At 43.8% G+C, this 15,673-nt stretch overlaps 1 protein-coding gene across 3 annotated transcripts in view; it reads right to left on the bottom strand.

Moving 5' to 3' along the window:
* Positions 1-7,825: 7,825 nt before the first annotated feature.
* Positions 7,826-15,673, bottom strand: part of CHAT (choline O-acetyltransferase) — a 56,565-nt gene continuing 48,717 nt past the window's right edge. For all 3 annotated transcript variants that reach the window (XM_046027203.1, XM_046027204.1, XM_046027202.1), the window contains 2 exons: positions 10,980-11,117; positions 7,826-9,224 (listed from right to left, as the gene is read on the bottom strand). In XM_046027203.1, the coding sequence (XP_045883159.1) occupies positions 8,955-9,224; positions 10,980-11,117 (408 nt within the window). In that variant the 3' untranslated portion in view covers positions 7,826-8,954. The remainder of the gene's footprint in view (positions 9,225-10,979; positions 11,118-15,673) is intronic.

The raw sequence follows: 15,673 nt of genomic DNA, 5'->3' as shown, positions 1-15,673 counted from the left end.
GGGAGGCCGCAGGCTGCCGCTGAGACGCAACACACACTGCTAGGCAACTGCTGGGCGGGCTCTTGGGAGCGGGTGTGGCCACGTGGGGGGCGGGGCCAGCGCGGGTAGGGGCGGGACCTGAGGATCCTTGTCCCCTGGCCTGTGCCTGGTGCCTGTGTGGCGGCTGGGATGAGGACCGTCCCTTTCTGGGTATCCACACCACCACCTCTGGGGTGCAAGAGAGGTGTGGTGTAACTTGCTTTCTCTCACCTGACTGCCAGGTAAACGGGGGACTTCTGCCCCGTGTGGCAAGTGTTAATGATAAATACCGACAGTGGTCAACATTTATAGCCGGTTACAGAACGTATGTGTTAGGTGATATGCTAGGCACGTTCCGTATATTATCTCATTTAATCATTTTACCATCCTTATGAAGTAGGTTGTATTTTGTACTTTATATTTACAAAGCTGAGGGTCAGAAGAGGCCAAGTAACCTTCCCAGGCAAGCCAGGGGTGTAGGAGGGACAGGAAACCCTTGTAAGGTGCCTGTCTATAGGCTTCTTTTTATTTATCTTGCCTCGGATTTGTCGAGATTTTTGAAACTGAATTTAAGTCCTTCACCTGTTTTTGGAAACATGGGGGTCCTTATCTCTTCTCATATTGTTTCTGGTTCCATTTTCTCACTTTTCAGGGACATCAGTTAAATACACACACACACACACACACACACACACACACACACACACATATATGAATTCTGTTACGCTGAAAAGAAATAAATTAAAAAATATATATTTTTTAATTTATTTCTTTTCAGCGTAACAGAATTCATTGTTTATGCACCACACCCAGTACTCCATGCAATACGTGTCCTCCATAATACCCACCACCAGGCTCACCCAACCTCCCACTCCCGCCCCTCCAAAACCCTCAGATTGTTTTTCAGAGTCCATAGTCTTTCATGGTTCATCTCCCTTCCAATTCCCCTCAACTCCCTTCTCCTTTCCATCTCCCCATGTCCTCCATGTTATTTGTTATGCTCCACAAATAGGTGAAACCATATGATATTGACTCTCTCTGCTTGGCTTATTTCACTCAGCATAATCTCTTCCAGTCCCATCCATGTTGCTACAAAAGTTGGGTATTCATCCTTTCTGATGGAGGCATAATACTCCAGAGTGTATATGGATCACATCTTCCTTATCCATTTGTCCGTTGAAGGGCATCTTGGTTCTTTCTACAGTTTTGCGACTGTGGCCATTGCTGATATAAACATTGGGGTACAGATGGCCCTTCTTTTCTCTCTATATATTTTTTAAGATTTTATTTATTTACTTGACAGACAGAGGTCATAAGGGAAGCAGGCCTCCGACTGAGCAGAGAGCCCGATGTGGGGCTCAATCCCAGGACCCTGAGATCATGACCTGAGCCGAAGGCAGAGGCTTTAACCCACTGAGCCACCCAGGCGCCCCTAGCTAAATATATTTAACTGGAACTGTTTTCTTTACAGTCTCTTCCTTCCTTCAAATGTCTCTTCCTTCTGTGTCTTTCTCTTTTCATTCTTCTTTTGCATTATATGTATATATGTGTGCATACATTCATTTTTACATGTAATCCAGTTTGCTAATTTTCTCTGTAACCATGTCTTCTTAACTGCTATTAAATTCATCAATATTTTTTTCAGTTATTTATTTTTATAATTCTAGAATTTCAGTTTGATATTTTTTCAAATCTGCTGTTCACCTTCTATAGTTTTCAGTTTCTTTCCAAGTTTTTTTAGGTTTGAGGTTATTCTTGATCATAGTAAAGATACTTACTTTATAGTCTGTATTTGAGAATGCCACTATCTGGAGACTCCACATGTCTGTTTCTGTTGTTGTTTCTGCTGGTGTCTGCTTATCTTGTCTAGAGTTCTTGGTTTACTTTAATTGTGTACTTGACATTGTATTACAAAAATTATTTGTAGGAACAGTTTGAGACCAAGGGTGATGTTATCTTTCTCTATAGAAGACTCCCCCCACACTCACTACTTGCCAGTTCCTAGTAACACTAGCAACCCAGGATCACTTCATACAGTTTCAGGTCTTGAGATTATCTAAGTCATCCAGATGGCTTGAAACTGGGCCGCGGGACATGTGGAGGTTGGTTCATTTATATTTTATCCTCATTCCTGCCCCAAAGAAGGTGGTAGCTAGCCAGGATTCCCCTGGGTATTGTTGGACTCCGATTTTTTGTATGCCTAACACTGCAAAGACTTAAAAATTGCCTCTCATCTTCTAGGCTGCCTATTCAAGATCCCTAAATAGCCCCAGAGTAAAAGCATCTTCAGTGTATGCTTACTTACTCTCATCCTCTCCCTGATCTTGATCTAGTGAGCTTTTTTATGATTTTAAGAAGAGTTCTAAAAATATATATACCAGGAGTGGCTCAGTTGGTTGAGCATCTCCTTCTTGGTTTCGGCTCAGGTCGTAATCTCAGGGTCATGGGATCAAGCCCCATGTTGGGCTCCACGCTCAGTGGGGAGCCTGCTTGAGATTCTCTCCTTCCCTCTCCATCTGCCTCTTCCCCTGCTCCCTGTCTTTCTCTCTCAAATAAATAAATAAATCTTTAAAAATATATACGTATATGCCAGATATTTAAAAATGTCTTCTGTGGGAAGCTTCATCTGAATTAACTAGTCTACCATTACTAGAGGAAGAGGATTCCCTGTTGAGAGTTTTGCTGGACCTGCATTGAATCTAGAGATCAATCTGGGGGAGAATTAACATCTTTCTAAGGCCTTCATATTCATTATCTTGAAATACCTCTCCTTTATTTAGATCTTCTTCAGTGTCTTTCCATACATTACTATCTGTATTATAATTATAATATGATTATCTGCATATAGATCTTCATGTCTTTTGTTAGATTTATTCCTAGGTTTTATTATAAATCATGTATTTTGTATTGTGGTTTTATTGTTTGTTGTGGTGTATAAAATAAAATCGAACTTTTGTATATTGATTTTATATAAGCAACCTTGATCTTTTTAATGGATTTGTTAATTTGTTTACAGATTTCTGTTGGATTTTCTATATGGAAAATCACACTGTCTGCAAACGATGGTAGCTTTTTTCTTTTATTAAGCCTTTCTTTCCTTTTCTCCTTGTTTTATTGCACAAGCTAGAACCTGTAGTGCAATGATGGATAGAAGTGGAAATAGTGCATATCCTCACTTTATTCTACATTTCCCTATTTGCAATGATGTATATTGTATGTTTTATGTAAATGTTAATGTCAAGCTAATTTCTTTTCTACTTCCTTTTGCAATGGGTTTTTTAAAAAAATTATGAATTACTGTTGAATTTTACTAAATGCATTTTAATGATCTATTAGAGTGGGCCTATATTTTTATTCTTTAAGCTGTTCATGAGCAAATGACATTTAGCTATTTTCTTGTTTTAAAGTTTTTACTTTAATTTCGGTTGCTTAACATTCAGTGTCATATTAGTTTGAGGTGTACGATATAGTGATTCAACACTTCCATACATCACCAGTGCTCATTATCTAATATTAAACTACCTTGCATACTTGGATAAACCTGACTTGGTCATGGGTATATTTTCTTTTTTATATACTGTTAGAGTTTGTTTGCTACTGTTTCGTTTAGATTTTTTTTAAGTGGGAAGATTTAAAACTATGGCTCCAGTTCATTTAAGATTTATAAGGTTGTCCATAAATTTTATTTATTCTCTCATTAGTTTTAGTAAGTTATATTTTCTTAAGGATTTTTATCTAATTCTCAAATTTACTGGCATTTAGTAGTTGATATATTTTCTGGTTATCATGATAATGTTTACTGCAGTTGTATCTACCTTTTATTTATTATATTATTTCTGAATTTCTCTTTTTATTGGTTTTACCAGAGATTTGTCTATTTTGTTATTCTTTTAAAAGAACCAACTTTAAAAAGATATTTATCACATTGTATTTTAATTATGAGTTTATCAATATCCCATTGGATTGGGGGCTCCTTGAAAGCCAATGATTGTTGCATTCATTTTGCCTTGACATAGGTAACAAATTATTTGCTAAATGAATAATGAACACTATTTCTATTCAAACTGTATGTATTTACCCATAATTTCTGAGTGTTAAAACTCCAACTATTCTATAAGCTGGTTTAAAATACTCATATTTATATATATATATTTTTTTATTTATTTGACAGAGAGAAATCACAACTAGGCAGAGAGGCAGGCAGAGAGAGAGGAGGAAGCATAAAATACTCATATTTAAAGAAGAAACTTATACCAAGGCTTTGCTTGAAAGCCTGTGCTAAATCATTTTTAAATTTGTAGCTTTGAGGCATTTTATCATTAAAAGTTGCACTCATATACCTAAACTAACAAGAACTTAAAATTCATCACACACTTTCTTCATTTTTTAGCTTGACCTTCTTGTAAATCTTTAGCTTCATGGATTTGGGCTGCTATATAAGGAGATCTTCCATTGTTTGGGTGATTTAAAAGCATAGTTCATTGGTGAATATCTCCTATTTTTCCTTTATTGGCAGTAGGTTTGCACCTACGCCTCGTATTATGTTGTTTCTCATTTTATCATTTTGGGTTCAGACACATCTCTATAATGCACCACTGGAGGCAGATTTTAGTAGGATTTTGAAAAACTTGTTTTACTTGAGGCTTCATATGTTTCATGGCTTGCTAGCCATAATGGTCTGCAAATCCTGCAGAGGCAATGGTCAGGCCAATGGATACCACACATGGCTCTGACTCTGGCTTGGCTCCCCACCCTCGGTCGAATGCATGGTCAAAGAACCCACTTTTCCTTTGTTTAACTTCTCTTTAACTTTGTTTTCTCCTTCATTGATAGTTTTCCTACCTTTGTTACTTTTTGACTTTACTGTTCCTTCTACTTTCCTTGAGTTTAAGGCCTCTTTTTCTTACTTTTTAAGTTACACTTAGCTCATCGATTTTCAGTCTTGCTTCTTTTCTGATGTAAGTATTTTAAGGTAAAAATTCTCCTCAAGGCATCAGTTTTGCTGTATCCCAGAGGTTTTGATATAAGGTATCTTTATTATCATTCTGATCAAAGTATTTCTAAATTTCCATTATTATTTCTTCTTTGACCCAAGAATTTTAGAACAACATATTTCTTTGATTCTGGAATACTCCTAATGATTTCCTCTTTGAATAGTGCTTTCCCCCATTCTCTCTAATCTCTTCTTCCTGAACTTCTACATGTACCTTCCCTGTATTTTTATTCCTTTCTAATGTTAAACATATCAATCCCCAAAGTTGGAGACAGAACCGGATTTATCGTCCAGTCATCCCATCTCTGAGCCTGGTGCTTTTCTCTCCACTCCATTCTGTCTATGCATGTTTGTGCCAGATTTCTGCCAACATGATCGCAAAAAGCCCGTGAAGCCTCTCTGCCCTTCACCCTTTCCCCACGCCACACACTAGGAGAGACTAAGTTCCTGCCTCCCTTTCTCTCCTGGACCCTGTATCTTTCAGACATCCACCACTGCTGCTGACCTCAGACAACGCCAAACAGATCGTTGACCCAGTTCACAGAACTTATAACAAAATTTGAATACCATTTCTGTTTAGAAACAATGGCTAACACCATCTTTCTTGATATTACTTTTTATTGAATACAGACTTACGGTCTTTAAATATTTTGAATATAGTGCTTTCAATATACAGTTCTTTAGTCATACATATTTCTTCAAAGCACAAAACTATAACTTAAAATCGAAAGGCTATAATACACATGTATATATTGCCATAAATCTAGAACAATTTTATAAAAATAGAACTCAAATGTCAACTTTATATATCTTGGCAACTTAGCGGTATCGAAAGGTGGCCACAAGCATGTTTATTATGCATCACTCCCCGACAGTGACTGTCTCCATGTTTCATTTTCCATCTCTTTGGGGACACTTGAAACAGTCTCCATTACCAGGATCCCCCAGAGATGCCCATGGCCATGGCTCAGCATTGCCTTTGCATAAAGTCTCAGTGCCTCCACTTGTTCTTGGAGGGGGAAGACCAGCTTCCAGATTCTTCCTCAGAAAGAGGAGGTGTTCCCTCCTGCCAAATGTCCACAATCCCCCACTTCTTGAAGCCCTCCCAGAGCATGGTTGATATCTGAATGTGCAGAGTCAGTTTCCTTTCCCTATGTGCAGAGAATGATAGATGTGAGTTTGGTTCTTTAAAATCAGTGTGAAAATTTTGAAGCAAATTCATCTGAACATTGCCCGCTGGGGTAACATCATCACGACAGTGGACACCAGTGTCCACCTGCTTGTGCAAGACCCTTTACACACATTGCTCTACAATCCTTACAGCCTTGCAAGGTCGGGACATTCTTGTCCCCGTTTGATGATAGAAAGAATTGAATCTCTGGGCATTTAAGTCTCTTGGTTAAGGTCAGTGGGGTTCCCTGACCCCCAAGTCAGAGCTCTCTGCCTGCCCAGAAATCCATGGAAGGAAACCAGCAGAGATAACTCAGATCTGTACTGTGGTCATTTGGTGAGGACAGACAAGTGGTTTTGGGTCAAATTACAGCAGGGAGATAGCAGTTCCCCAGATATTCCCAGGACACTTGAGCTGCGACTTTCCTAGGGGAGCAGGAAGGTGGATGTCAGTGGAAGCAGTATGGACCTACAGACTGATGACTCTGAAGGGCCGTGCAGAATTTCCCACATCATCCAACAGAAATCCTCTGTCTAAAACTGGGGCTCAAGGCATTTACTGCTTGGTCCTGTTTGTGTTTTCAGAGAGCTGAGCAAAGGTCATAATGCCAGCGGAACCCATCTCAGTCCTGCCTTCCATGGAGGTCAAAGTGCAGAAATGCCAGTGGGCCACAGGGACCTGCGCAGGGTCCCCGGGCCGGAGCACAGTGGGAGTGTGGTGAGGGGCCTTTGCCAGGACTCACCTTCAGGGTTGCAGAGCAGATCTCCCTAGCGCCAAGTTCTGTCCCTCCTCTGATAGAGACTGCCTCATCTATCTGCAGTTTTGATTTTCTGGTTGCTTTCCCACTCCCTTGTCTTTTCAGATTTATCATAAAAATATTCCCCAGTGGGAAGTGCCTCTCCTATCTCCTTGATGATCACAGCCTTTCAGGACAAACTTAACTTTGGCTCTGTGCATGGTCCGTGCAACTGCCCCTCGGAACAATTTGTTACTTAAACTATAACCCCTGGAGGATTTTACTAGTTACCAAGCACATTTAGATATGGCCTTAAGAAAAACATATACTGGCAACAGGTCTGTGGGGAGAAGGATGATATACGACCGTGAAGCTGGGCAGCTGGGGGTGCCCGGCTCGCTCAGGACGGAACGCTGTCCCTTCACTGAAGCCGGGCACCTGGGAACGCCTGGTCAGTTCAGGTGGAAGGAAATACCGCCTGCTTTCCTTTTCCGTTATAGCTCCTGTCTCTTCCCAGAAGCGCATGTTGTTATTTAGATGAGTCCTTTGAATGTGCTTGGTTAACTATAAACTTTATCCTCCTTGTTTGTTCACCAGACAGGTGACTAATGTTTGACCTTCATTGGTTCTTCTGTTGGCTTTTGTTTCTATCTAATGAAAGTGAGACTGTGGAGTTGCTCTGGGAAGCAGTCTTTTCGACTGTTGTCCACTGCTCCCATTCTCTTGTAGCTGACTTGTTTGTGCCTAATTCTTCTCCTGTTGACCTACTGGAAGCGGCAGGACCGCCCCTCCATCAGGGCTGACTCTGGACTTAGCCCTTCCCTCCTCCCGGCCCTGGTCCCCACCGGCTGTCTGCTCAAACTTGCTCCCCCCCACCCCCTGCCAGGCCAGGGAAGGCCCGGCTCTGTGCTCCTCCACATGGGGTTTCGTTACAAGCCCTAGATAACATCCTCTACCTGCGATCCGCAGGTGTCCTGCTTGGGCCACTGAGATCATTTTCTGAAATTAACGTCACAGTGGTTTTCTTAAAAGCCTCTCTTAAGAATGAATGAAACAAAGCAAATAAACAACAACGACAGAAAAATTGCCAAAGCAACCCCCTCTCTCCTCCTCTAGAAGGCAGATCACCTATAAGGGGTATGATTCCTTATAGAAAGGGCAATGGGGAAGCCACCAGAAAAAAATGCGAGAGGCAGGATTCTTGGGAAAATGGACTGGTCCTCCCTCCAACCCTGCTGCGTGGGGGGCAGTGGGTTGTTTCCTCATCCTGGACTGTCGCTGATGCCCCAGGGGCCGAGCAGCATGACGTCAGTGCAATTTTTTTTGCACTGATTCTTTTTCCCCTCTCAGATTTTCCTAAACTCAACTGAAGGCTGCCCCCGGGAGATGAAAGGAGAAACGTGTTTTGGGGCCTGGGTCACTGTATTTTAAATTAACTGTGTGTGTGTGTGTGTGTGTGTGTGTGTGTGTGTGTAGGGGTGGGGTGTTTGCAGCCCTGTATGACTCAGTGCAGGCCACCCTGGAGGTCATGATCACACTGCTTGGAATCTGAAAACAATGCCCCCTACTCCTCCCAGAAGAAAAGAGGTATTGACCTGGAGTTAGCCTCCTTCTTCATGACACTTGTAGGTATGCTGCATGTAATAGGGTGACACATTCTCTTGTTGGGCAAAACCTCCCCTGGACACACTAGGTCCCGTTGGAGAAGTAAACATCACCATTAAGCTTCTGCGGCCATGGAGGGAAGGTGGTGTAGACTTGTACGCCTCACCAAGGCCACCTCAGAACCAGGCTGGTCTTACTTCCCAGTACACAGGCCAGAGGGCAGTTTGGCAAATAAGGACAATCCCCATGCCTAAGGAGGGACACTTTCCTCTTCATACTCCTGCTTTGTGTGATGTCTCTGTGTGGTCTCTGTTGGGCCCTGAGGACAGGGGAGCTACTGAAAGCTAGGGAGAGGGTTGGGAGCCGGGGTTTGGCAGGGTCTAGCGGCAGCGGAATGCTGGGTTTGGGGAGGTAAAACCTAGCGGCAGGAGTCAAGGTTGGTGCCCCTGGATGGGCCTTGTTGCTTTTTCTTGGGGCGCCAGTGGCTTGCCCCCTGTAGACTGTGGCAGACTGCACAGGTCCCTCATTTCAAGGAGGCTTTCTTCCACTGCTTTCGCAAACTTGATAGAAGAGGTTTCCTTGCAGCCATGAAAGCTGGAGATGCAGAAAAGGATATTCTCCGGCTGGGGGTTGTAGCAGGCCCCGTAGCCATCCGGCACCACGGGACCATAGCAGCAAAACATCTCCATGGTTGTGGGCACCTGGAGGAGAGGGCAGGTCAGAAGCCACTGGTCTGAAAAGTAACCTGTGAACTTGCTAGAATACAGGGTGTTTCAGCAACCCTGAGGACTCGACGGGATATTTACTTCTCCATTTTCCACCTGGGTGTTTGACTGAATTAACCAAATGATTTAATAGCTTCAGCATGGATGGCTACAGCCAGAGTCATAAAAACAAACCCATCAACGGCACGATATGGAAAGAAGAGGGTCCATAAGCCACTCCCTGGTGGGAAATCTGCTCAACTTACGATGTCAAAATCTCCCAGAGTGACCTGTGCTGGGTCTCGGGCTGAGTCTCCCCTTCACCTTGGGGGCTGTATGAGGCACCGAGGCAATCAGGGTAATTTCCTCAATGGCACCTTGGTGGCACCCCACAGTTAGATGGCTTCCCAAAGGGAGTAATTTATGAACAGAAGGAAATCTGGCCTGTCTTCTCTGTTGATTTTCCCCACATCCTTAATTACTGTCAGTATTGCCTGGCTGGTCTGCTTTTCTCCCCATAGCCCCCAGCCATGTGCAATTACCCAGCGCTGGGCATTTCAGAGACTGCCATTGACTGGCATTTTAGTTAGGCACCTAACACATTTTGAGTTCAGAGCGCTGAGATTTTGTAATCAGGATCACAAATCAGGAAAATGTGTCTCTGAAGGCATTCCCGCCATACATGTTAATTGCCAGTTGGGAGAAAGAAAAAAACACCAAACCACCCCTCCCCACCCCCAAATTCATTGTCTTAGCTGGTCATAGGGGGAAAACTAGAACACATTCTCAGGGAGTTGCAGGCTGGGGTTTGTTTTTAAACCCAAGGTTTTAGGCGCTGTGTAGTTAGGCCTTCAGAAATGACACCGGCTGTTTTAATGGGGCAGAACAAACCATTAGTCTTGCTAATAGAGTCACCTCATTGTCAGATAAATTTGCCGTGCAACAGCTGAAGGCCGTAAAACCGTTCCAAAGCACTTTTTGCCCATGGATGGTTTCCTGAAGAATTTATGTTGTTGTGGCCTGCCCTCGCTGATTCGCGTCTGTGAGCTCACTGCTGTCATGACAGAATCAAATTACTGAGTGGGCTTTTATCCTCAAACACAACTTGATCAGCCCCTCTCATTGCCCATGTCCAGCCTTTAGCAGATGAGGCGGAGTCTTAGTCGACTGACGTTTGGGGGTCCTTTTCTTTCCTAAACTGCTGTCCTTCTCCAGTGGACTGCATTCTGTCTTTGTCGCAGTGGTCCTCCAACAGAACAGGCTTGGGAGACACTGGGCTGGCCCCTGATCGTCTGCTGTTGGTCTCGTAGCCCTTTACAATAATGGCCGTGACCTGTTTGGAGGGCCTGTTCCATGCCAGCCACTGGGCTAGACTTTCTACCCAAACTGTTGCTTCTAGCTGAACCAGGACTTCGCTCTAGACCTGTTGGGCTTCAGAGCCTGCGGCTGTCATGGTGGAACACCACCCCACAGGTAACAGATTGAATGCTGGTAAGCACAGGGCTGGAGCACCAGTTCCCATTCAGGACACCTCTGCTAGGGTGGCGTCCATGATTACAACCACTTAGTGGGGGAAACCAGTACTCTGAGCATTTAGGTCATTTTGCCAAAGGGCATGTAGCCTGTGAGAAGCTCCTCTGGGACTTGTCTGACTCTAGCCAGTGGGCTGGAGTCACTGGTTTACGCTAACTGGCCTTTCAGAAAGCCTACTGGTTATACTAAGTGGCCCCTTGGGTGACAGCCACACCATACCTGGCTGGTTGAGAGGACGAACCGGTTGCTGGTCAGGTACATTTCATCTGTGAACATCTCGGGCAGCTCCTTGCACGTGTCCCGAGCCAGCTCCCGCAGCGCCAGCAAGTGGTTGTCAATGGCCATCCCTGTTATGGCCTGGGTAGTTGGGGGCAAAGAACAGGAAATGAGAAGGGGCTCCCACGCCCTCCCCCTTTTCTAGTCCACAACGCTGACGGCCATTGCAAGGGTCCTGGCTTATGCTGACCCGGTGCTTGCTGTGGACAACGTGTGTGGGTGGCTGCCCAGGGCTGACCACTCTACCTCTGAGCCAGTGTTCCTTGGACCCTTTCTACATGCACAGGGCGAGTCTGGAGCAGGCTGGGTTCTAAAGTGAGCATGCCTGAGTTAAAGGTCTGTGAGTCTGAGTACCCCTGCCTCTCAACTCCAGCATGGTCATTGCCGACACACTGTCTATGACCCGTCTAATTGGAAGGGGTGGGCTGGGCATCTCTAGTACTTTCTTGAGTAGGGGAGGAGACTGGGGGGCAGGGATGGGTGCTGGGTCCTATTGGGGCATGGAGAGCGGTGCCCCAGGCTATCACTGGGCAGATACTCACGGCAACCAATACTTTATCCTCCAGCCAGAGTCCAAGGAATGAGGGATAGAGGACATTATGGCCTGTTCTTAAATCTTGGTTGCTATTTCATGGGCTCAGGATCGGTTCAAATAAACTGGATTTACAGCCTAAGAAATCATTCTGAGACAGAAACTAGTCATCTTAGAGGCTCGGCTGATGTTTACAAGGGGAAAACTTGTTGAATGAAGAAAGTTTTTTTTTCCTTTTTATTACAAGATGCTTGAACTCTTATCAAAGGTTAAGATCAGAGAAACGGCGATGTCTAGGATGTTCATCTAGGCAGAGCTTGGAGGTGGTCTGGCTGGAAGTGGGGCGGTGGGACCTGCGTACCCATTTCATCTCCTCCCCACTTGAGGCTACGTGGGTAGCAGGCACACTGGTTTTACTTGGATTACATGTTCATTTGGGGGTAATTTTAGGAGTGGTGGAGACTTGGGGGCCGTCTCTGGCCTATAGGAGTGTGTTCATATCAGGGTAAGTATAAATCTTGGAAGGTTCACACTTAGATAAGACGGCTGCTTAGCTGTTAAAGCCCCAGATAGGAGGAAATGTCCATCAAAATGAACTTCGTTCAAGTTTACAAGGCACGTTTTGGGATTTGACAGCTGTTCTTTTTCAGTGAAGAATGAATGAATAAAGATGAGTCAGAGGCCCCAGTCTCTTCAGATGCACCTAATTATAGGCTGGAAAGACATGTTATATAACCACAGCTCACTTTGGACGTGCCCCGCTAGGACAGAGGGGAAGGACTCTGAGCCCGTCTATGCAGTGAGTGTACTGCCGGTTCCTCTGTCAAATCGCAGACTCGTGTAGACCTATGGAAGCCACTGCTCTGTGCGGCAGTCAGCCTCCTGTCCTCACCCCCTCCAGCTCATGGCGGCAGCCAGGGCTGACTGAACGGAGTGTTTGGATTAAGGCCACGAGTCGTCATGAGTAACACGATTCATTGTTCGGTCTTTCATTCATTTGGGGAAACTTACTTGAGCGCCTACTATGTGCCCAAGGCTGCTGGGCACGGGGGATGTGCATGCTGTGAAGGGAGAGCCTAAGGTGCTGTGAGAGGTGCTGGGCAGAGCGGGGGGGGGGGGGGGCGGTCTGGACCACACTGGCTCCTTCACTGGGATGTCCTTTCTCTGCTACCGTGCCCAGTGCAGCTGCCACAGAGCTGGAGCTCTCCTTGCTTCTTCCCCTTGACCCTGACCCCGCACCCACACAGCCAGCCAGGCTCCAGATTCACGACCATGCATTTTCATAGCTCTCCCCTTCCCAACCCCCTCTCTTTTATTTAGCTGTTCCCATCAACATAAAATAGTTAACAGAGCTGAACCCTAGGACCATGCTTTAGAGGATATTTTTCTAAATCTTCCATAAATCAATTATTACCAAAGTTATATATTTATATAACTTAAAACCCGGAGAAGCTGAAGGCGTCTGTCTCTTTGCCAGGTCTGATTCCCACTACACAGAGGCCACCAATTTGGTTATTTAATTGTCTTAGTTCTAAATACCAGTCTTAGAACGCATTCACTACCTTTTTCAGCTTTATCTATGTCTTTGTGCGATAGAAGATGAACCTTTGGCTCTTTCATACTCCTGCTTTCCAGAAAGTGTTCCATTCTCCCATCCTCTCAATAGAGCTACATTTAACTCCTCACTGTTTGATCAGTAGTCAGTGCTGACATGATTTAAATTATGCAAGTATTCACATCGGAGTCTCAGGCTGTATTATGATCAGATTTCCTTTCTTATCCATCATTTGTTTTCCTTGGAATGGACAATTTTTAAATGATTGAATTACGATTTTCCCCATTTACTTAGCTTTCTACAGATCTATAACTAATTGATTCCTAAACTCTCAGCCAGAAGTGTAAAACTTTTCTTAGTATAGTCAACTAAATCAGATAATGTATCAATTTCATTCCATCTCTCACTTCTTGCTTCTCTATTTTTTAAAAATTATTTTATTTATTTATTTGACAGAGAAAGAGATAGAGCCAGAGCGAGAGCACAAGCTGGGGGAGTGACTGGCAAGGGAACCCGAGGCGGGACTCGATCCTAGAACCCTGGGGTTATGACCTGAGCCGAAGGCAGATGCTTAACTTACTGAACCACCCAGGTGCCCCCTCTTCTTGCTTCTCTATGGGCTGACTGTTTCTGTGTCTGCTAAACAGCTGTTGACTTGGGACCTCCCTTTACTGTCACCATCTTTCTCACTTTCTTGTGCTGAATCTTCTGATTGTTGGAGCCTATGATGTCTTTTACGTTTTATCTCTTACTTTAGTAGTCTAAATCCTCCAGTAGTTTGACAAGAAAGAAAGCTTAAAAAGTAAAGCTTTTGAGAACTTGTCTGTCTGAAAATGTCTTTCTTTTGTCTACAAAGTTGATCATAGTTTAGCTGGGTATGAAATATACACTAAAAATAATTTCCCCTCAGGGGTTGCTGGGGGGAGGTGGGATTGGGAGAGGGGGAGGGGGTTATGGACATTGGGGAGGGTGTGTGCTATCGTGAGTGCTGTGAAGTGTGTAAACCTGGCGATTCACAGACCTGTACCCCTGGGGATAAAAATACATTATATGTTTATAAAAAAAAAATTGGAAGGGGAGGCGAACCATAAGAGACTATGGACTTTGAGAAACAACCTGAGGGTTTTGAAGGGTCAGGGGTGGGAGGTTGGGGGAACAGGTGGTGGGTAATAGGGAGGGCACGTTTTGCATGGAGCACTGGGTGTTGTGCAAAAACAATGAATACTGTTACGCTGAAAAAAATAAATAAATTATTTAAAAAAAAAATTTCCCCTCAGAATTTGAAAGCATTGTTCCATTATCTTCCACCTTCCAGTGATATTGAGAAGTTCAATTACACTTTTATTCCTGATCTTCGTATCTTTTTTCCCTCTCTCCCTCTGAGAGATTTTAGGATCTCCTCTTTGATCTTTGTGTTGCGAAATTTCCTTGGTATGAATCTTTTCATCTCTCATGCAAGATACATGGTGGGCTCTCTCAATATGGAAACTCATGTCCTTCAATTCTGAGAAGTTTTCCTGAATTATTTTGTTGTGTTTCCCTTTACCCCCATTTTCTCTTTCTGGACATGTATAACTTGGGATACTGTTTCTCATGTACTGAGCCTTTTTTCTGTCCCATATTTCATTTCTTGTTTTGTTGATATTTGGGGAAGATTAATTCAGCTTTATTTCCCAATCCTTCCATTGCATTTTTTTTCTACCATATTTCCCCTGGAATTATTTTTATTGCCCCCCAAAAGATTTTTTTCAGTTTTGTGTTCTTATTAATGGATGCAATAAGTTCATTATCTTTCAGAGGATCTCAATTACAGTTTTAAAACATGTTCTCCTGCTTCTACATTGTTTTCATTTCTTTGATGTTTCTCTTAAATTATTTTTAAAAATTAAACAAAAATTTTAAAATTACACAAAAACGTTTCTGCTGGCTTTTGTGTCTTATGTTAGTGGCTTTCCTCAACGTCTGATGATTAATGGCTACTTGCTTATATTTCAGAACAAAGCATTGAAAGAATGATTAGAAGACACAAGGGTAAGCCTGTGCTTGCCCTCTGGTAGCCTTCACTGGGAGGTGAGCTGGCTGGGCTATTTCTCTGGGCACCCCAGCTGTCAGTGTCTGTGAGTTTCTTCTCTTGGCCTGGCAGTCTCACCACAGAGAAATTCTAGAGTCTCATGCTTGGAGAGACTTGGTAATAAAAGTACTTCCCAATGTACCTGGAGCTGAGTAGGTAGACTTTGATTAATCACCATGTTTAATCTGATTAACCCTCCCTGAGCTCTACCCGGTGTCCCCAGATCTAGAGTCTTCTGTCTTCAACTTCTCCAGAGGCTAAGCTTCTAGCTTACCATTGAGAAATGGGAGGGTACTCACCTAGCTGCATGGGATTGTGGAAAAGAACTGAGGGTCTGATTCTTTCTTACAGAGATAATCAGCCAACCCTCTTCTTTTCAGCCCTACACACACCTGTCCTTCTGTTGGGTGCCTCCAATGCCTGAGCCATTCTGCGGTTACAATTCACTGGGCTCCTGTGTCTCCCTTACTGTTCGCTTG

Source organism: Meles meles, chromosome 13 (assembly GCF_922984935.1).
Source record: "Meles meles chromosome 13, mMelMel3.1 paternal haplotype, whole genome shotgun sequence".
Taxonomy (NCBI): Eukaryota; Metazoa; Chordata; class Mammalia; order Carnivora; family Mustelidae; genus Meles; species Meles meles.
The sequence above is the reverse complement of the archived record's forward strand: the minus strand, read 5'-3'. Positions and strand labels throughout refer to the sequence as shown.